This window comes from Drosophila mojavensis, unplaced genomic scaffold (genome assembly GCF_018153725.1).
Source record: "Drosophila mojavensis isolate 15081-1352.22 unplaced genomic scaffold, ASM1815372v1 contig_231, whole genome shotgun sequence".
In the NCBI taxonomy this organism is placed as follows: domain Eukaryota; kingdom Metazoa; phylum Arthropoda; class Insecta; order Diptera; family Drosophilidae; genus Drosophila; species Drosophila mojavensis.
The window spans coordinates 1,289,954-1,312,673 of NW_025318772.1; the positions used below are offsets into that span (position 1 = coordinate 1,289,954).

Here is a 22,720-nt window from a genome sequence, read left to right on the forward strand (position 1 = left end):
GAAATATATGCGATAAGATTTGGTTTATCAAAAGTAAACTTTCGCTTTCCCAATCGGGCAAGTCCAGTTATATATTGTCTTGGGGTCTCTTGGGCGTGCTGGCAACTGCCAACTGCAGGCAAAAATGTGTAATTTGCAGATCCAGCAATAACTGTTATTATATTGCCACACAAGCTGGCAGCTCCTTGACATCGGCTATCAGATGATGTGGCCCGGCCGTTGTATAACATACTTATATGGCGCATTATTTAGTTGCTGTTGTTGTTTTTGTTGTTTGGTGTTTTTGTTGTTGTTGTTGGTTTCGATTTTATGTTCTTCATAATTTGTTGATTATGCGCCCCCGGCTGCTGTGAACTTATGAATGACAGACACGGTGGCCCAACACGGAGCGGGGATCATTAAATTATACATTTGATTTGTATGTGTGCGGTGGGCAACGTCTGAGGTGTTACTTTATACACAATCCAAATGATTTTTTGTTCAGCTTTGGTTTTGTTTTTATTTTTTATAACTTGGCACATGTGTCGCTTGTCCCTAAATAGTTTTCTTCACGCTTTAATTTTTTTTGTTTTTTACAAATTTTTATGCTGCGCCTTTGTTGTTGTTGGTGCAGTTGTTGTGGTTTCGACTGTGCGGCTTGGGGGCTTTTGATGCCCTTACAGAATATTTAACATAAATTCTACCAGCCCAAGTAACAATAACAACAACAGCAAGAGCAACAGCAACATATACATGAGGAAGAGGAAGAACGCAACTTGGCACACATTTTGGGCCTTTATTTTGGCAGCTGTTTCGGGTGAAAGGCATAAATAAAAGTCAAGCTGAGGTTGGCAAAGGGTTATGCATATTTTAAATGCTCAAAAGGTTTTTTCTTTCTTTTTTTTTCTTTAATAAAAAGCTCGAAGCATACCAATAAAAAACTGTTTGGATCGAAGCTCAACTCTAAAGGGCGTACAAAAACAAAATCTAGCATGTTAAGTGAAAGGCTTTCAAGTATTGTCAATTAATTAAAGCCAAATATCACTTTGCTTATTTTAATAACTTTTGATTATGACATAAAATGTCGCTTTAAACATACTGATATTTAAATTAATTTAGCTAAGCTAAGTCTGTTAAAAAAAGCGAATTAAAATGCATTAATTTAATATATCAACTTAAGTGTTAACATTCTGCTACAATATTACTTGAGACTTTAACATAATAGAGAAATGTTAACTATTCGAGAAGTTCAAGTCTGCAGCTTAACATAATATACAAATGTTATATCAACTATTTGGCTGTTAACAGGTCTCAACTACGCTGTTATCTTATCTAATAGCTGTTTGAGTTTCTGTTAGCTTAGCATGACTTGATGCTGTTAGCAAAAGTGCGTATATAAGAACACAAAATTCTATCATTTTGTTATCTTTAATTGTACAAAAGCCAAATTATGCCTGTTAGTCAAGCAGCTGTTTGACTGTTAGCAAAGGCGCGTTAAAACAATATATTTATAACAGCAAACACGATAAAGTTGTTAGAGAGACATATAAAAATATATATTGGCAATAAATTGTTAATGTATTTTATAAATCCCAATTGACATAAGAACCAGCTTTTTGGCCCTGGCTTTGACGTGCGGTACATGCGCTGGAGTGTGTGAGTGTGTTAAAATCTTAGGCATGCGAATACCGTATTTTTTGTCTTGTTTTTGGGACACACTTTGAGAGGTCGTAACTGTTAGCGTTTTATGCGCGTTTTAAAACGCGAACGTGGCAATGGCGACAAATGGCGATGCCATTGCTTATTGCATAAGTGGGGTGACCGGGGTGTGTGTGCGTGTGTGTGCGTGCGTATGTGTGCGTATGTGTGTGCATGTGTGTGCTGTGATTATCTGCAATAGAACGCTGCGACGTCAATGCAACAGAAAAGCAATTTACATGAAATTTGGCCCACAACTCAAACGGACAGACGGACATTGGCAACGAGCAACTTATGAGTCGGTTATTTATTTTCGTTTAGGCGAGTTGGCGGCAATTGAATTGTTGTTGTTTATAGTAATTAAACCGGAGTGCACTTAAATGTTGCATAAAAAATGCTGCTGCTACTGTTTCGCTGCTGCTGCTGCTGCGTAGGCATCTGAACACGTGCCAAAAACGTAGCAGCAGCAGCAACACCAGCAACACGAACAACAACATCATCTAAGTGCAACGACAACGTCACTCAGCCGCCCCGTTGTCAGCCCTGCAGCACTTCCTCAAATTGTATCTCATAGATACATTTTGTCGCTGTTGTTGTTTTGTTGTTGTTGTTGCTGCTGCTGTTGTTGCTGCTGTTGCCACAGTTGTTGTTGTTGCTGCAGTTAGTGCGTGATTATTTTCAAATTCGACACAGTTTTATGCGCGAATTGTTTTTGTTGCCACATTTATTTTTAAACAACAGTTTGCCAGTCGTGTTGCCCCTTGCGCTTTTCCCTTCATTTTGCGAGTTGTTTTCCAATCTTTTTCTTGCCCACTTTTCTTCGCTTGCTTAGTTGGCCAATTTGTGCATTTGGCTGCTCGGCGGGCGGGGGAAAAGTCATTTTCGATGTTTTCACCGAGTTTTTTGCATAACTGTCCGTTGCGATCGTCTCCCTTTTGGGCGGTATTTATGCAACTCGTTGGCCACTTGACGCGCCCATAGATACAATTGTATCTTTTTTTCTATTTTTCCTTTTTTTTTCTTTTTAGTATCTACCGGTTGTTCGCACTGATAGTCGCGGTGCCTAAAAATAAACTGTTCCACTTTGCGGCCGCCGTGAGGCGTTGGCTTAATATAGCCACGGCACTAATTAAATGTCAAAATTGCGCATAAAAGCGCTTAGAACGATGAATTTATGTACAATTCGACTAATCCGAAATGTTGCCGTTGGAATTTTCAAAGCCAATTCGAATATGCAATAACTTCTGTGTGTTACATATCTTTGATTTTCCAAATGTCATATGTCTAGAAATAGAGTCTTTACCAGGTGGTACGACTACTGGAAATATCTGTTGTTAAGAAAGCTGAAATCTACTTCAAGGTTCTAGTGCAAGAATACAAAGACATGTAGGATATGGACTGTATATATAGCTTAAAGATACAAGAGCAAAAGGCGAGTGTAAATGCGGATTAAGGGGAAGATAAATGGATTTTGTCTAAATAAATAGATAGAAGATATCTGACTGAAAGATGAGCAAGAGAAAAACAAATATATATGTAAGAAATGGCATATGGAAGGAAGTATAAAGATTACATAAAATTAGATGTAATTGATAGATAACTATATATTGATATATAAAAACAGTTCTGTACGAGTTACATGGAACTTTTATTATTTATTACCTTATAATACCTTCATTGAAGGCATTTGATTAACCTTTGTAAAAGTATGTCTGGAAAATCTAATTTGTAATTTATATGTAGCTCAAATATGTTTGCTTTCAATAATAACCTTTGCTGTGGCCTTCTCTCTTTATAGTTTTGAAAGTGCAACATGTTGGCGTTGCAGCCGCACACCTAAGGCCCTAGCAACAGCAAAAGCAACGAATCGAGCTGCGTTGGTTGATTTTCAGACTTGAAAGGCCGCTGTTAACTGTGCTGACATGACTAGGAAGTCATTGGAGTTGATAAAATGCATTATCAGCGAGGAAGACGACGATGAAGATCAGCAACAGCTACAGCAACAGCAACAACATCAGCAGCAGCACAAGGAAGGGCATCAATCGCTGAAATTGAAAAGTGTTCAACAAGTCTACGATATGATAACCTAAATTGGTTGCCACCAAGCGGCGAAAACTTTGTATCAACTGGAACGCAGAACTCTAAAAGAAAACGAATACACTGAGAAAAACAAATATCATAATTTAAACAAAAACACACAACGAAACGAATGTAGAGATATAACTTCCTTTCCTTTTCCTTTTTTTTTTTTTGGTTACTCAAACGGGGCGTTCATATGTTTCAACGATATTTAAGGGCGTGTCGCACGCCCAGCAACAACTGACAAACTTGAGGCAGCAACAAATTTGTATAAACAGCAAACCAGCCAAGTACTTTGAACAAGAAAATAAAAAGAAAGGTGAAAAGCAACAGCAACTGCAACAGCAACTGCAACTGCAATTGCAACAGCAGCAGCAACAGCAGCAACAACTCTTGTGCAACTGTAATTGTAATCTTTCATGCGAAGAAACCTGCGCTTGAATTGGAGGGCCCTGGCGCTGCTGGGCGCCCTCCTTTTATCGATTGAGACCCGGGCGGGTCTGTCGTTTGCCGTAACGACAATGTCGAGCCAAGACACAAATAGTACGCAAACAAACAGTAGTAATGCAAACAATAATAACAACAACAATAACAATAGCAGTAGCAATAACAATAATCAATATAATAGTAATAGTTCCATGCAAAGTGATCATAGTCATAATAGTCCTCTATTCCTGCTGAGGCGTGAATATAGTTTAGATCAAAATCAAAGTATTAGCGCTGAATTTAATATGCGAACATTAAACAACACAAATCAATCAACTGCCATAAGCCCAACCACCACAGCAACACCCAACAGCAGCAGCAGCAGGAGCATCACAACAGAAGCAACAGTTGCTGATGCAGATCGATTGGGATTCATTTTCTCATCTGCGCCGCATGAACATTTGGCCATACTCTCACGCACCGAGCGCAGCATACGACATCAGCATCAGCATCTGCATCACCAGCAACTGCACCAGAGACAGCAGCAACAGCAGCAGCAACAGCCGACTGCTGCCACCAACAGCAACAGCAACAACAACAGCAATTTCATTGGTTCGAAATCGAAAAGACTGAATAACTCTAGAAATAATCTACACATAAATAGTAGCAATAACAACAACAGCCACAGCAACAGCAACATATTCAACAATAATCCCAGCAATTTGGATCGTAACGAACGCTCCACAATTTCCCATTTGGCGGGACCATCTCGCAAAATACAGTTATATATGAAGAATCGTATACTGCAAATACTGCCAGATGGCACCGTCAATGGCACGCAGGACGAGCAGAGTGAATACAGTGAGTACATTTTTCTATAATATGCGCTATTTATAAGGTAGAAACGGAACAAGAATCGACATGACTTAGAGTGATGCTGCCAGTCGAGCGTGGCGAGCGATCCATAAAAGCTAGATCAAGCTTGTTCAATCAGCTCTGGTTAGAAATTGATCGATATATGTATATATTTATATATATATGTATATGTATTAAAAACATTTATATACATATTTTTTATTCCTTTTTTTAATGAACAAAAAATCAAAGACTGCGCTAAAAATGTATACAGTTTTTATATTACTTAAATGTTCAAAATAGATTAAATTTAATTTATTCTTATATTATTTAGGTGCCATAAAAAATCCCATAATACCACATAAGATTCGATTCAAAAACATCTACGTATAAATATATATGTTTATATAATTTGTTCGTTTTCTTCGTCAAACTGTTTAGGTATTGTGAAATATGGAAAGCAACTAAAATCATTTCGAGCTGCATTTTTTTAATATCAGAGATTGTAACTTTGACCTTATGTTTGTAACAATAAAGTGTCCAAAGTAAACTTCAAAGTCGACGCCCCATTGTTTAAGTTTTCTTTCCACAAAAACTTGCCCCAAAAATCTTGTTTAGCATTTTTTCATCGACATAAACAAGCAAATAAACTAATGCGTATATGAAATATCAGCAGAGCAATATGTATGTTTCCTTATACATACGCATGTAAATATATATATATATATATATTTAGATCACTTGGCACGCCCACTCAGGCCGCGTCCACAAGTTGAAAGTTCTCATAAAAGAAAGATGTGTGTTTGTTTCAAAAGTTTTTCTAGCGGCAAGTCTAGGGCGCTACGGGATGGGGGCGGAGCTGGTTGGGCATTGCGTTTGGCCAAGAAAATATGTACAAGAGAAAAAAAAGTGAGAAAAATGTTAGAAATATATTCGTAGCGTAGCCTGTTTATGTTGAGCATCATTAAGTCAGACACTTGATTTGGCAATATGCTGCCGGCCGCTGCTGTTCAGGGCGCCCAGGAGGGGCATCTATTGTATTATTTGCCATATAAATTGATGTGCGTGCGAGTGTGTGCGTGTGAGTGAGTTAAGGCTGAATTGCTTGGCATAAATCTTGCTTTAATGTACTGAACGACCTGATTAGCTACCGCTGCTGCTGCTGCTGCTGCTGCTCATGAGTCAGCCAACTCATCAGCTGGGCATTTGCATAACTTGGCAGGCAGCTGGTTAAGCCAATCGCAACTTGTTGTCCAAATTAATTTACAGCTTCATTTTATACAGTTTTCATCTTCTTCTTCCTCCTCAACATTTCTTTCTGTTGCTATTTGCTGCGGCAATTTGCAAGGCTGATAACAAAAGCAGCCGAAAAACTTGTTGAGCGCGCGGCCGGTTTTGCGCGCGTTTTTAATCGCGCGCAGGCATCGCGTCATTGAGACATCAACGATGCGATGCTGCATAGATAGTGCATATGAGTGCTACACGTTGTTGTTGGCTTTGTTGTTGTAGATTAATGAAATTTACGCTGTTGTTGCCGCTGCCTGCAGCACGGGTGTTAATTTGATTTGATTTCGTGCGTCTGCCTCATGCGATAATGCGCAGCTGTTAAGATCTGGCCCGAAAACTGTTTCGATTTCGGTTGTTTTTCTTTGGTTAAAAGGTGTCTGAAAAAGATTTGTATAGCAATTGCACAATGTTAGGCACTCCACCACTTTCACAGAGCAGTGCTTACTTTATTGCTCATGGCTGTTGAGTTTTTTATGAGTTTCCAAACAGAAATCACGCACTTGCCAAGCTTTTAGCTTCTGTCCAGAGCTAGTTTATCAGCAGTCATAACTGTTCTGCAGCATTGATAAGGAAATGACATAGATGACTAGCCAAAAAAAAAAAAAAAAAAAAAAAAAAGAAGCGTTTAGAAAGTTTCCCTAAACTTGCGAAAATTAAAGCTGTCTTAGCGACAAGAAAATTGCTGGGCATTTCCACGCATTTTCCGACAGTTCAACAAGCTGTTGACCTCCAAAAGTCAGACAATGCAGCATGCTGAAATGCTTCAGTCGGAAGTGCTCGACTAGGAGATACCCCACGTTGTGAGTATTTTCTCTTTGTTCGCTGAATATGTTGTAAAAGGCCTATAAATTACATTTTATGTTTCTAGCTCTAATAATTGTCTAGGCGTGCCCAAAGAACCAAGCTAAAATTTTATTACTATTCAAAGATTAGAAGGCGCTCATAACTAAAAGAGAGATTAAAAATCTATGTAGTCGTGAGACTACAGATATGAGGCTATATATTGGCATAAGCTCTTTCTCTTTATGTTAACATGAAATGATCATCTCCTCTTAGCTACTTTGCATGCTTAGGGTATACAAATGGAACTCGAGTTGAAATTTGCTTCAGCAGCTAACGGACCCCAGACCGGATCCTTGTGGTTGACCTCAAACCCTTCCAGTTGCTTCGGCTACCATTGCTGCTGCTGCTGCTGTTGCTGTTGCTGTTGCTGTTGCTGGGGGCGTGCATATTTCCATAATGATATATGAGTGTAGCTGGTTACCTGATGGTTTTAGCCGCCAAGTCTGGGTCTGTGGGCAATTATGCGACTGATTTAGTGTGTGGTGCGTGGTGCAAGGTGTGAAGTTAACTGAAGTGGTTGACGTTGAGGCCGACTCTGTTTTCTTTTCGGGTAGATGCTAAAAGCTTCCGACAGATTTTTTGATAACTTAATTTACGGCACGTCTTCAGCGCGCTGATGAAATAAGTTGTTCAGCGGATTCGAGCAGCGAGTTACTTTCACTGTCACTCGCCTTGTGGCCGGCGTGTTAATTGCTTTTAGTAAATACTATAGGCCTCTTTATGCAGCATATACGTATGCATTTTATTTTCTCGTACCAGATCAAAGACTGTCAGATCAGAGCTCCATAAATGTCCAGAAATGGGCGCAACAAATGATTGCATTGTTCCCGAAACGATTATAAGTTTATTTTATTTATTTTTATGACCCATCAATAGAACACATAAAGCATATAAGTTATTGCTGGCTAGCTGAGAGCTTTCCAAAAGCAGCTGGACTTCCAGATACCTAAACATTTTACTTCAAACAAATTGCATAAACTGCGTAAGTCCCCCGGCCCAAGGCATTGGCATGATTAATACTGTAATCATTCGCTTAAGGGCTATTCAGGGAGAATTTCAACACACACAGACACCAGGCCGAAGAGGGTAGCGTAGCGTGACCAAAGAGCCAAAGCTATTATATCATTTTCAGCACATAATACAATAAATTAATTTTTACAAAAGACTCACGAGCTGTCGAGCATACAAATCTGTTGAGATACAAATCTAGATGTATCTAGATACATCTTTATAAATTAGGCAACGACCCGGAATGAGCTATTTCTCTTGGATTCTTCAGTGAGGTATTATATCATACGCAAAACTGTTGAACATTTAGAATTTCCACATCTTCAGCTATGCGTATCTAGATACATTTGTATCTACAGTCTATACACCTTATAAACTTTGAGATTTTATATTACTTTGCGTCATGCGTCATAATAAACACATTTTTAGACACATTTGTTTCCGTCTGATATATATCTAGATACATTTGTATCTGCCAGCTAAATGGAGAGATATGGGTCAAGATGAAATCAGTAAGCTATTAAAATATTTTTATTGCGCACTAAATATGTTTGGGACTCTGTGCGAACAGATTAGTTAAACGATAGTTAAGTATCTTTGAGATACATTTGTATCTATATATATCTTAAACGGCACTTAATATCACAATTTGTTAAAGTTCACATAAATAAAACTGAAACTTGTGCCAGACATTTTTGTTGTTATATAATTTGTCTCTTTGCAACAGACTTGAGGCAGCTACGTCACAAGAGATACTGTGTATCTCGATAGATGTGTTAAGTATTTGGATAGTTTCTCTTTCATTCCACAACATTTTCGATAGTCTAATGAGCTGACTGCCACTGTCTGGTTGCGTGGGTGGCTCGGTGGATCGGTGGCTCGGCGGCTCGGTGCTGATGCTGCAGCACTTGATGTGCCATTGTCAGCGAGTTGGCTCATCAGATCGTTGTCACTCCTTCTCTCCTCCCTCTCTCCGTCTCTCTCCCTCCCTCTCTCTCTCCTTCTCTCTCTCTCTCTCTCTCTCTCTATGTGTTTAGCAGTGATTTATGTGGCGTACGTACCAGCATGAAAATGCTGAGAAAGTGTTTTGTTTTAGATAAGATTATGTAGCGTATATACGTCTATTTGGCTGAAACTGAAGCGAACAACGCAATATGTCACATGGATTTATATAGTTGGCGTTGGCGTCTCTGTTGCTTTGCTAAAGTTTTCCGGCTGCCAGGTGCTGCTATTTTTAGTACAAATGGCAATGAACTGTAGTTGCTCAAGTGCCCACCGCTCGGCGATTATATAAAAGGTCTAGGCCATTGAGCCTATGGGTAATGGCCGAATCATGCCAACACCCGCAATTTTGGTAGCTGCTGGTCTGATTTTATGGCCGAATAATTGACTTTTATTTATTTATTTTTTTTTTTTCAATTCAAATTCCAAAAACAAAAATAAAATGAGCAGCGACATCGACAAGAATGTTAAATTATGCGTAAAGTTCGTTAAAATTGGTAAGCCTACCAGGTTGCTTCGTAATATTTATGAAGCTGACCAGCCTATATAAATTAACATGATTAATGATATTTTGCACGCAGTTTGTTGCCAAGCTGCTGGCTGCTGGCTGCTTTCTGAGTGGCCGTTGCTGCTGCTGCTGCTGTTGCTCTTGTAGTTGCCGTTGTTTTACAAGCATTTTTACGAGCAATTCATTTTCACTCGCCATCCAGAGTGAAAAAAAAAAACCAGCAGCCAGTCACATATTGACCGCTGACCGGTGGCAAAAACATTGACACAGAAACAGAAAACTACAAGAAAAGCGAACACAAAAGCAGATATTGAAAATTTATTGTTTAAGCATTCAAAGTGTTTAACAACATGCTAAATAAAAGCTTTGCGCTGCAGTCGAAGGCTAATTGGCTCATGCGGCGTATGCGTAATCTTTAATCTGGATGCACTTGCCGCAGTCTCAAGAGATCATTGTGGCTAACGGCTGAGGGCACTTCAGTTAGTAAGAAAACTCATTCGTTATATTTTTGTAAATTGAAGCAGAAAAAATATAAAATTAAATAGTAAATATGCTTAGACAAAATATAAAAAAATTAAACTTGATTAATAGATATGTATATAAATATATATTTATATATTTATATATTTATATATAAATATATTTAATATATATTTATATATTAAATATATTTATATATAAATATATAAATATATAAATATATATTAATATATATTAAATATATTTTTTACTATATTCAACTCCAATTATTTTTAATGGAAATATCATATAAAATGATTTAATAACCAAATACACGAAGCTTATCTATAAGGCATATGAAATTCGTTGTTCCCAGCAATACAAGAGAGTGAAATACTTTGAACTACTCTTTTTTTTTTTTGCTTTTAAAATTTATGATAGCTCAGCGATTGCCAATTAGAGTGCAATTAATTTATAATCCCCGGACACACACAACTCGCGCGACCCATTTACTGGATCGTTTGACACAGTTTCGCTCTACAATGTTGTGAGTGGGGCAACATGAACGATATGCGATTGCACTGGGCTGGCCACGCCCCGCCCCGCCCAGCCCCGGCTGATATGATATTTATGATAGCGCAGGTGCATGGGCATTTGTATACATATATCATATGTGGGGAAATACTAGGCTCCAACGCATGAAATGATATTTGTGGGGGGGGGGACTTAGGCTTAATGTATTGGGCAATGAGTCATAAATAATCAGTCATAAGTCGCATGGCTCAGCGGCTGACCAATATATGTTTGTGCGCTTCGATAGCGATAACGATAACGAGCACGATAAGTATCGATGAGCCATATTAGTGGCAACACTTGCATGCGCTTATTGATTCGTTTTGGTATTTTAGCGACGGCCACTCCGTGGCAATCGCAATGCAAATTAATCACATAATTTGCACGAATTTCAAAACACGTTGCACTCGAGCTATCCGATCGCCGGACAGCGGCAATAAAGCGTCTACAACGTTTGCGCACTGGATTAATAAATTGATCCAGTTTTCGAGTGGCTTGTAGGTGGCCATGTTTTCTGGACTGTTTAACCACTTGTTGCTCTCTGATGTTGGCCGATGCTCGTGCTCGAATTTCCAGACAGCCAGCCCCAGCCCCAGCCACACACAGAAACCGCTCTCATTCGCCCGCACTCTGGCTAACCCAAATTTTTCCCCCGAGTTTCGGGTTTTTCTCTTATTTTGGACGCGTGTCTCGGCCAGCGAAGATTTACGACTCGTATGACCATGAACGTGCTGGTATGGGGTGTACGTATATTCAAAATTGTGCCCAACCAATCCAATCGCATGGTAACAACAAAAATTATCGCCTTGGTATGCCAACTAAAATGAAACGAAACGAAAATTGAGAGAAAAATAATGTAGAGGATGTGTGTAAGTATCACACAACTGTGTGTGTGCGTGTGTGTGTGTGTATAGAAAGTGTTTGCTCAACGTATTGGAAAGATGTTAGAAAGGTGTAGGGAGCTGAGTTATACTACTCTGCGGTTTGTGTTTGGGTGGGTCGTGAGCACTCCAGAGCAGACTCAACGTGCATTTAGCTGCCGGGAATGAGTTGACCTATTAGCTAAGCTTATTTTTGTGAGAGATTAGTCTATTGACGATTTTAGTTTATAGCATTGAGAACAGCTATGCTATGGCATTTTAAGATGTCTAGACTCTCGACGCTTCCTGAACATTTCTTCATGCGTAACCCACACAGAGACTCTGGGACAAGGACTTTGGCGTGGCGGTCGCCTATTGGAAATAGTTGCATACGTATCTCTCGTATTTCTCGCTGATCGAAACAATTTATTAGCGACAATTCGCCGGCTTGTAAATGATATATTAATGACTGTTTCACGACAACAGCAACAACAACAACAACAACAACACTTGTTGCATGCCGCACACGCGCACAAAATAACAAATTTCAATTACAGCATGTACTTTGAATCCGGTTTTAAAATGAAAGCCGTTGCCGTTGCCGTTGCCATTGGCATCGCCTAGCCACCCAGGCAAGCACAGCAGCTCTCTCGTATACCCACCTGGGCATCTAAAAAAACGCCTCTTGCCCAGTGCAGCTTACGCATAGATATGTTCGCACTTAATAGCTCAAGTTTACGGCAATCGACAAATTGGCGCGTTTATCTATGCTGCGCGAAAAAAGATACATTTCTGTTGCTCAAAGAAGGCCGACGAATAGGGTATATCGATTTGATGTATGTGTATGTCACAGAGGCCTGAAGAGAACTATTGAACAAGATTTGTCCTGAATTTGGCAATATTGGTAGCAGCTATCTGTGAATCTGATTATGCAGTCTACTTCAAGAACTATGAGAGAGCTAAAGATATACAAATTTTTTTCTTCTCCTGCTCTCTGAAAAGTTAGATATCGATATCAATTAATCATTGCCGGATATATATTAGTCGATCACTCCCCATTCCAGCACTCCTACTAGTTGTCAGTGATGTTTGAGGCATTGCGTATTTGTCATGCATGAGGCGTAGGACACGGGCGGCTCTTAATATGCGTCGCACCACATGCCGCGGGCAATAAACAACGCTTGAGGCTCGTTGGCTGTGGCTGTGGCTGTGGCTGCGGCTGTGTCAAACCCGCTCCACATACGCTACTGCTGGAAGCGGGTTAAGTGCGTGCAATTTGCGCTGATAAAATGAAGAAAAGCAACAACGTTTGCAGAGCGGGGGTCTTGGCTTAAAATTAACTGAGGCGGCTAAATGACTTCCGCTGGAAAAGTGAAAAGTCGCGCAATCGACAAAATGCTCAAGCGTTCGCCTAATGGCTTGCCTTTGGGCTCTTGGCGCTGTTGGTTGTATCTTGCAGATACATTTTTATGTATCTTACAAGTAGGAAGTGTACCCAATTGAGGTGATGACACACACAGTGTGTCGCTTGCCCGTGTGTGTGTGTGTCTGTATACAACAACAAAATTCTAATGGCATGCGTGCCACGAGACGCGACGCGTCGTACGTCTGGCACCGTCACCATCACCAGCAACAGCAACAGCAGCGGCACCGGCACCGGCACCGGCACCGACTATATAGTATGTGTAGCTATACTATCGCCATACTATCTCGTCTACCGTCGGCTGGGCCATTGACTCTCACTCGTTCGCTCGCTCGTTCGCTCGCTCGTTCGCTCGCTTGCTCGCTTTTATTTAAACTAATTGACGCCCGCCGCTTAACGCAAACCATATGCAAGGTGTGCGGGTTCGCCAGCCCAGAGGTGCAATTGGAAAAGTGTCAATTGCTCGGATACTATGGTGCAGCTGGAGGACGAGCAGCAGCAGGAGGGGTGCAACTCTCTACTCAGCAATTGATGCGCGTCAAAATGAACAATGAGTTTCAATTAGTTGGCACGTTGAGTTCTTGCAATGGCCATTTGTGATATGCCATGCAATGAGGAAGTCTGAATGGTTTGCTGATTGAGCTGAACGGGTTACCCACAACAACAGCAACAACTAGTCGAGGGGGTGCCGCGGAGAAGCCGGGCTGTGGGTGCTTGAACTTGCAACGGCATATTTTCGTAATGCGTGCGTGTGTGTGTGCGTGTGTGTAGGTGTGCTTCTGGTTAAATTCAGCACACTATTTGCATGAACTTGAGCGCTATTCATAGCCCAAGGAATTTCCCCAAAATTCACAAAGAAAATTGAGCTAACGGCCAATCAAAAATCAAAGAAAATTTTCCATGTATATTTTCAGTTTTCAGCTATCTATCAATCTATCAAATTTATCAATCAATTAAGCTTAAACAAACTGTTTTAAGTTGTCTAAATAAAGTAAACATTGTCTATTATAGAAACAAACAAATCTTCTACTTTTAGTATATAACTGTAAGCAAAGATATAGTCTGATAAAATCTAAAGTAAATTCCGACTTCAATTCAAATTCAAGACACTGTCTTATCTCAGAGGTAATAGAATATAGTTTGTATAGCCTGAACTCATTGGAAATGCAAATTTGGGCCAAATTAGTTTTGTTAATATGCATGTCACATGCTGCAAGAGGCTCGGCAGACCCCGTAAAGCATATATAGGTATATTCTCAAGTTTTATGACTCCATCTATAGCGTAAATCTTAAGTTTGGCAAATAAAGTTAAGTGGACTATGAACGAGATTTTGTCAATCCCCTTCTCATAGCACTGAGTCGTCTTGTGGCCAATAAGTCTTCCATATGTCAGTGTTAAAAATAAATGTTGCCAGATAAATAGCTAAAAATTATTTATTTATTTATTCTTATATTTTTTTTTTTCATGAAAAATTGAATTGTTTCTTTCATATTTCTTGGAGTTCAGCCAAGACAAGTTTTACGAATATTATTATCTCCTCTTTTTTTTTTTTTTTCAATGTTTCATTGTAAATGGAAAATGAGGCTTCCGCATTGCCAAAATACCGCATTTAATTAGCGTTTATACGTACTCCGTTTATAAATCGGCCATTAATTAGCACGTTTTATGAGCTGGCTAAAAGTGAGACTTTTTCTTTAAATGCCTACCGACTAATTTCAGCACAAATCTAACTCAAAGGCTTTATGGGCCGCAAGGCACTCTAAAGCCATATGAAGTCGTCCATTAAGATCAAACACTTTCGCCAGACAGCGCCAAATGCTTCCGTGGCAGCTATGCATTTTATGAGCTAACAAGATGACTTACCCCAGCCCCCAGCACGGGCTGCACTTGATTACAACGTGCAACGTGCAACGCGCAACGCGCAACGCGCAACGCGCAACGCGCAACGCGCAACGCGCAACGAGCTCAACTTGTTTGTTTTCAATATCATCTTTTTAGTATGGTCAGCCACTGGGCCTAATAGTACAGCACTGGCTATGGCTATGGCTGTGGCTATGGCTATGGCCATGCTATGGTTTTTAACGAGCTCGCTAATTTGCCAAACACCAAATGCGGGTTTCCTCTTTATTATTATTTACACGGACCAAACACACATCGACTGCCAGTCAAGTGTGCTCCGTGTGTGTTGTGTGTAGGCGAGCGAGCTGCTCATCTCGGCTCGGTCGTCTAGCCAGAAGTCAGCAATCAGCTAGCAGCTAGCAGCAGCCAATGGCCAGTTTAAAGATGGTTTAATTGAAGAGCACATAAAATGCTTGGCGATTCGATTTTTATGACCAGCTTGTTGCAGCAATTGCATAATGAGGCACTTGATGGACCCCGAACAAAAACCACTGACCCACTAAGCAGGAGTCGGGAACAGTTCTGGCGAATGCCAAATGCCCTTGCTTGGCATGACAGCTGATTAAAGTTATATTAAGAGTAGAGTAGAGTATATATAGTGTAATAATAGTTCAGCCAATCTAGATCAGAGATTCTAGTCGTTGCACTTTAGTTGACATATACAAGTATCAACAGATATTCATATAAAGTCAATCATTGAGCATGCTTGCCTCAACATCTATATGCCCCAAGTACTTTACAAGTAAGTCAAGTCAACAAACTTTCAAAATGCTGCCCAGCTGCTGGCAAGCGGGAAATCAAGTGGCCCACCCACGTGGACTGAGGACAATCAATTTAAAAACCAAAGTACCAAAAAGAAAATAATTATAAAAAAAAAAAAAAAAAAAGGAAAAAGAAAAGAAAAACGTCCAATTTGGTCGCATCAAATTGCCGACTACTTGCAGTCCGCGGGACAGACGCGCTGAGCCCTGAGCTCTGAGTCAGCTTCTGTCCTTTGCTGTCCCGCTGTGCGACAATTGAAAGTGGGTCCCGGAGCCATACAACTTGTTAACTTGTACTCGCTGTTTGGCTTTCTTCTCTCTTTATTTACTCTTTTTTTCTTTTTTTTGTGTATTGTCCGCAATTTTGCAACTTGTTTCGATTACTTCATTTGGCCGTTCGTGCCACACAGTTCTCGCTGAAGCGTGTGACCCACTTTGGGTCGCGCAAAGGCCACAATTTGTTATGGTACAAAAGAAATAATATAGTTTTTACAAATATTATACAAGTATATATTTATGCATGCATATGTATGTGTATGTGTATGTGTGCATACAAATAGAGGCACGCTGAAGTCGTGCCCAACTAATTGACCACAGAGTGCCCACTGATATCGCATATCAGTCGCTGGCATTGTGAATGCGAGCATTTAAATAAGCCAGTGGCTGCTGGCCGTGCTTTGTGCTAGCCATAATATTTATGGCCGGGCCATAAGAGCGGCCTCCGTTCGGACAGATTGTTGACAAATGTCAGGGGAGTTCGCATTGTCCGTACCCAAAATAAAAAGAGATCTTGGCGTGCCATGCTAATTGCCATTGCAACAGATCTCTGACAGCTCTCCTGACAGTCGCTTCGACTACTGCAGACGCCCACACAGCCAGCTCTCAAACGACGCCGTGATCTATGGCTGCTGCGAAAGACTCAGCACGTTTACACGTCGCACTATCGAAACTCAAAATACTATATATCCATAAATTATTTATTTTTAAACCTCGTGCTCATATTTATCATACCACGAGAATGCTTAATATCATTATGCAAACATTTTATTTTTTCACATGCAAGCGTGTGACGGTTATCTGCATGAGCATCTGATAATGCGGCATTTCATATTAGTTTGTGTATAAATTGTGACTACAATGTTTGAAATTCTGCTATAAATGTTTTATTTCTCTACTAACGATTTCATATTTCACTTGAATCTCTTTACATTTTATTTCATTTGACATGCAAAATTTATTATCCTATTTTCCTATTTAACTTTGAATTAAATTTTTCTACTTTATTTAATTTTCCTACTAATAATTTTACATTTAACTTGAAACTGTTTCTAAATTTGAATTTGAATTTAAGATTCATTTGACAAAAAAACAACTACCAATAAATTTGAATGCTTAACTTTGAATGGAAAAAAATATATTTATTCATTTTCGCATTACTCATAAAAAAATGTATATAAATTCTCTTATAAATATGTTTAGTTCTACTATAAATATTTTTTAAATTTTCTTATTATTTATTTTCATATTTAGCTTGAATGTGTTTTAGTTTTAACTAACAATGAATTTTATTGTTTAACTTAAAATGTAAAAAATATATGTATATAGAAAAGTTCTGCTCTGTATCTTATGTAGTCTATATTTTTATATAATATTTCATTCTCAATAATGATTTCTTTACATTCAATTAACTCAGAAGTTAGCTTAATCAACACCAACGCAGTCTCTAAACTATCTTTACCAAAACTAATGCAACTCATATGATTTATGGGCAGATTGATTGATTCTCCTCACATTCTCATTCGCTTCACTTCTGTCTCTGTCCACTGCGAGTTCAACGCGACTTCTGCAGCTAAGCTGCAACACTCTCGCTAAGCAACTCGCTAATCGCAGCCATCAACGTCGCTTGACAGTGGCACGCAGCAGTATGCACACCCGCATGGCAGCGGCTAGAGAATGCTAAGGGCTTATCATGTAACCCGAAAGAGTAAGAGTAAGAACCTAACTCGAGCCATTTCCAGGGCACAAGTTGTATTTTATTTTTAAATGAGGAGCGTGGGTGTTCTTCGGAAGTGCCAGCTGCTGGATTTTCTGCGCTCGTGTAGTATTCTGTACGGTTTAACATCTAAAGTGATGTACTTAGAGTCGCGCCTCAATTATGTGCCATTAAAGTATTAACGGCACTCGACTCTTGCTGCACAGTGGGTGCACAGCAGCAGGAGGAGTGGCAGCGGAGGAGCAGCAGCTGGCTACGCGACACTTGAGCTCCCCATCTAGCTGACTGGCCATAATCGATCGAGTGAGCAGACATATTTGTTGCATTCCCAGATATGTTGAGGATTTGCGCTTAAATAGTCGCTGAAAACAGAACATCAATCAGCCGGGGTCGGTCTGGGTTCTACGTATACGCTCTTTTAATTGCTTTGAAATGCTCTCGCAACAAGCTGACAAGCTGAGCAGCCTTTAGATACTGATCTACTATGAAATGTGACTCAAACGCTGCCTAACGGTGCTTTGATTACATTCAATTCAATGCGATTCAATGAGCTGATGTCGCTCCCTACCTGCCAGCCTCCACTGCCACCCTAGCTGCGCTTTATAGGCCCGCTTTCAGTTTGATTTTGTTTTGATTGCGTCGCTGAGCGCCTGGCTACCAGTTTTTCCAGCGGCGCCTGTTGAATCTGTTGATTTGCCTATCAGCACTTGTTGTTGTTGTTCTTGTTGTTTTTGGGCTGGCTTTCCATGGCATTGCCACACAGTTGGCAAAGAAATCAATGCCTATCTACAGCATTACATCAGGCAGAGCCAATCGATATTTACATTTATCTCGCTTACCCTTTCGCTCTCTCCTTCGCTCTGTCGCTCGAACTCGACTTTGATTTGGCAGATTGATTTGTATCTTGACCAGGCTAATGAAGAAAAATGTCTGCATGCATAGTCTGGGCGGTCTCTGGGCTGTTTGCAGCTTAATTGATATGTAGCCACGAAATTAATTCCATTCATTGAACATTTTCTTCGTTGGCTAAATCAAACGGCAGCAGCGCTTTCTTTTGGCTCGGCTTGTTTACGGTTTTTGGCTGTTTATTTTGGTAGCCACGCTTTAGGCCAATATAGCCGGCCAGCAGCTGTCTTCCATTTGACAGCCGCAAGAAGTTTTTACGTTTCTTTTGGATTTCAATTTGTTGCCTCCCATTTGACGCACGCGGCGTATGCGTAATTTTATATCATTTTTCTGAAGCATTTGCGTCATTGACTGACAGCTTATATCAAATGGGAAAGAGTTACATTTTCCAGGGCATCAAATCTATTTAGACCAATTAAAACAGCCAGCCCTTGTCTTTGTTATGTATTTTCCATTATTACTTAAGGCATTAGATTATTGAAATCGAAATGAAATATTAAAATATTTAAAGTATTTCTATACAAATTCCAAATGGCTTCTAAACGGTCTCTGAATCAGTTAATTGCTTAATTATTGGGCTTTCATTTATCTTAATGATCTACCTAAATAAGTCCAAATGGAACTTTATAAAAAATGTGAATGTAGACCCATATCTCAGCCTTACAAAAAAATATTATAATTATTAAAATTAGCATTTTGCCTCGAATTTCGTAGGCATCTTTCACTTTTTAGCTACGATTTTGGTTATAGTTTTGTAAATATTTTATTTAGATTCAGCGGTAAAAGAAACCTTTTTAAGGGCTACTACATTCAAACTGGAGTTGTCTTTTCCTGAGGTAGACAAACAGGTTTGATTTAAGTCGTTACTTTTCCTTATGATGGAAGAGTCCTCCAATTCGAATGTGAATTTTCATTTTCTATTTTTATTTTATTTATTTATTTTTTTCATTTAAAATTGAAATATTTATATAAATAAATATTTGCAAGATGCGCTACAGTATCCGACTTGGTTGAGGATGCGTAATGCCATTGATTTCAGTTTTGCTCATATATCAGTGAAATATATTATTATTTTTGCCCAAAAAGCAGCAGGGAATCGGCATGAGAACTGACCGTTATCTGCTGTGGCAGCTCATGTGATCTCTGGATCACGCTGAACACAAATCAAGAAGAAAACTGAGCGCTGAGCTATGTGGGCTGCCACATGCTAATAGAAAAGCACTTCGGAAATCGCGCTACATTTGAGGTGTGAATAAAAAAAGAATTGAAAAGAAGGGAAGGGGAAGCGGATGCTAAAAGGGGAAGGCCACAAGCTTAACAAGAAGAAGAAGAAGACGATGAGGGCTAAGGCCGCTTGCAGCTGCCGAACAAGAAATTGCAATTTAAATGCGATAAATTAAATGGAATGGAATCGGGAATTGCGATTTGGGGCATAAATAATGCGAGCTTCGAGCCAAATTGACGCGGCGTGCAAATGAAATGAAAATTGAAACGCGAGCCAGGCCAAGTGATAAATCTTTCTATTAGCCAAAGTGAGCACGTAGAGTTCGGACAACAACTGCAGCAGCTAGATTCCTCAGTAACTGCTGCAACAACTGCAGCTTTGTTAGCGCCGCCGCCAACGCGACTGCAGCCTGGCGATTTTAATCGCGCTGTTGCTGTAGCTGCCGCCGCCAGGCTCGACTGTATAATTTATAAAATCCATTTTAATCAGCGCGCGCGCTGAGCAAAAAATTACTTTGTCTGCATTTAAATGGCACAAAAAAAAAAAAAAAAAAAAAAAACAAAAAAATAGTACAGGACAAGAGAAACTCTATAAAACAGGGCCATAAGCTGAACTTGGCCCAGCGGCAGGTGTCTGGACTACTCGTTCTGGGCAACTACGTGCCGTAGGTGTGTTAATTCGAGCTGATTGCGTAGCGCATCGGAGCCGCCGCTTTGCTCATTGAGTTGTCAGTTGGCTTGTCTCCGCCTTGCCAACTGCCCCATGATAAATGGCCCACAATTATGTCGGCTGCGTCTATATCTGCAGCCATCGATGTTCTGCTTCTCTTTGCTTTTGCAATTGCTCTTGCTCTTGCTCTTGCTCTTGCTCTTGCTCTTGTTGTTGTTTGGTTCAAAGGCAGCATTGCCGGCAAACATAAACTACAAAATTTAAGAAAAAAAGAAACAAATACAAAAAATATACCAACAACAACGAAAGCTATGCTAATTGAATAAACACGCCGAAACGCGCGAGAAAGCAGCGCCTAGAAATCGCTTGCATCTAAAGTTAGTCACTTTTGCATGTATGTGTGTGTGCGTGGACGTGTGTGTATGTGCGTGTAGTTATGCTCCACACAAATTGGCACAAGTGGTAAAACAATTCTCAAACTCACATGCCGAACAAACATAAAACACGCACATATTTGACGCGTTTAAAATCGCGCGCGTTTTCTTTTAAACGCAAATACATCTTGTTATTAATATAATTTAAAGAGTATGACAAATTAACATTATTCAAATAATTATACATATTTTAAAAGTCTTTTTGTGACGTCTTTAATTATTTTAATATATAATTAAAAAAAGAATTCTTTCATTAAAATGTGATTTTTTTGTTTGCAAATGAATATTAATTTTTTTTTATCAGATATATTAAATTGACTTCTACATGACGTGCTCATTTTTATTATTATTAATTATTCAGTTTGATAATAATCTTATACATTCCTTTCGATCAGTTTTTCTTAGTTTTCTGGAATGCCTATAAATCTTACTTACATTTCATCGAGACACTTCTGTTGCATATAAAGTGACCTCGTCTACTCCTGCGGCTGTTCAATTCATCTGTGGTAATTGAAGAGCAACATTTATTGATCTTGTCGCTTGTCACCGACTGTGGGTCAGTTTGCCAATCGGCGAGGCAATCAACACAGAGTGCAGCAGCAATGTGCATTTGTGTGTTAGGAGTGTTCCTTCAATCAGTGGTGTGGAGTGCCCTGCAGTTGGAGTTGTGAGTTGTGAGTTGTGAGTGGTTGCCCTTCTGCCTTACTAACTTAGTGTTTGATTCGCAATCAAGCGACAAATCAGCGCCAAGTGATGGACAATTGCGCTGCCAGCTCGATCATTATGCACAAAAATGTCTGTGCTGTGGCCCGTACACAGGGTCATTAACTGACAGGCAAGGCGCGTTGACTTCTCCGGTCAAATTCATAAATCAGCTGCCCTCCAACTAGGCAAAAAACACACACAAACTCGCTCCCTCTCCCCCTCTCCCACTCACTATCTCTCTCTCCCTCTCATTCTGTTAGCACATTCAATTGAGCTGGAATGCAGCACCGCTCTTAAGATAGATCGCACTTGCGGATAAATTGATGATACGATGGGGGCAGGCGCAGCTGGCAGACTTTAAGGAACGGAAAGATCCATTGACTAATAGTGTTAGATTCGCGCACGGCGATAAGCGTTTTGTTACCAGTCCAAAACTAGCCCGCCAATTGTCATCAATTATATTGATTAATAGTATTTTTTTTTTGCCAGACCGGCCCCCATTAGCTGCTTTCGGAATCAAGAACTGCGCAGCACTAGCACATACAAAGGCCATAAAAAACTATATTAAATATATGTGTATAAATATATTGCCCAGCTAAATGTGTCAACTCTTATCGGTTATTGGCCCGCGAATTTTTGATAAGAATTCGTATTAATCGCGAGCTCTAGCAAAGCTGCTGATGTGCCCAATTGAAAATTGAAAATCGTCAGCTGACTTCAGCTTCCGGCGACATTATGTAATTATTTGCCTTTAAGCAGCTCATCAGCCTCAATGGACAATTTAAGAGTTCTGTAATGGTTTAACTTCAAATGCTCAGAAATAGCTAGAACTAACTAACCAACCATTTCCGGTTTAAAGGTTCTGCACTTTAGATTAGACTATCTCGCGTGTTGACGATTAAGGCATGAGGGAAATCAACAGTTTTACTTTCCATTATGAGTACTAAATATATAATGTAATGTATAAATTATTTAAAAAGCTAAATCATTATATATATACCAGAACAACCAGCTGCAGACAAGCCTACTAAATTTTTAAACTGGATTGACAAGTAGCTAAAGATATAAACGGATTGAGATTCAATTTATTCAATTGTGATAAAGTCTGTCAAGCTTCTTGCATTGTA

The 22,720-nt window shown here is 39.7% G+C and overlaps 1 protein-coding gene across 2 annotated transcripts in view; it reads left to right on the forward strand.

Annotated features, from left to right (window-relative positions):
* LOC6574576 (uncharacterized protein DDB_G0271670) overlaps positions 1-22,720 on the forward strand; it is a 58,395-nt gene that overhangs the window by 8,007 nt on the left and 27,668 nt on the right. For both annotated transcript variants that reach the window (XM_002000583.4, XM_032733532.2), the window contains exon 2: positions 3,476-5,043. In XM_002000583.4, coding sequence (XP_002000619.2) covers positions 4,176-5,043 — 868 coding nt within the window. In that variant the 5' untranslated portion in view covers positions 3,476-4,175. The remainder of the gene's footprint in view (positions 1-3,475; positions 5,044-22,720) is intronic.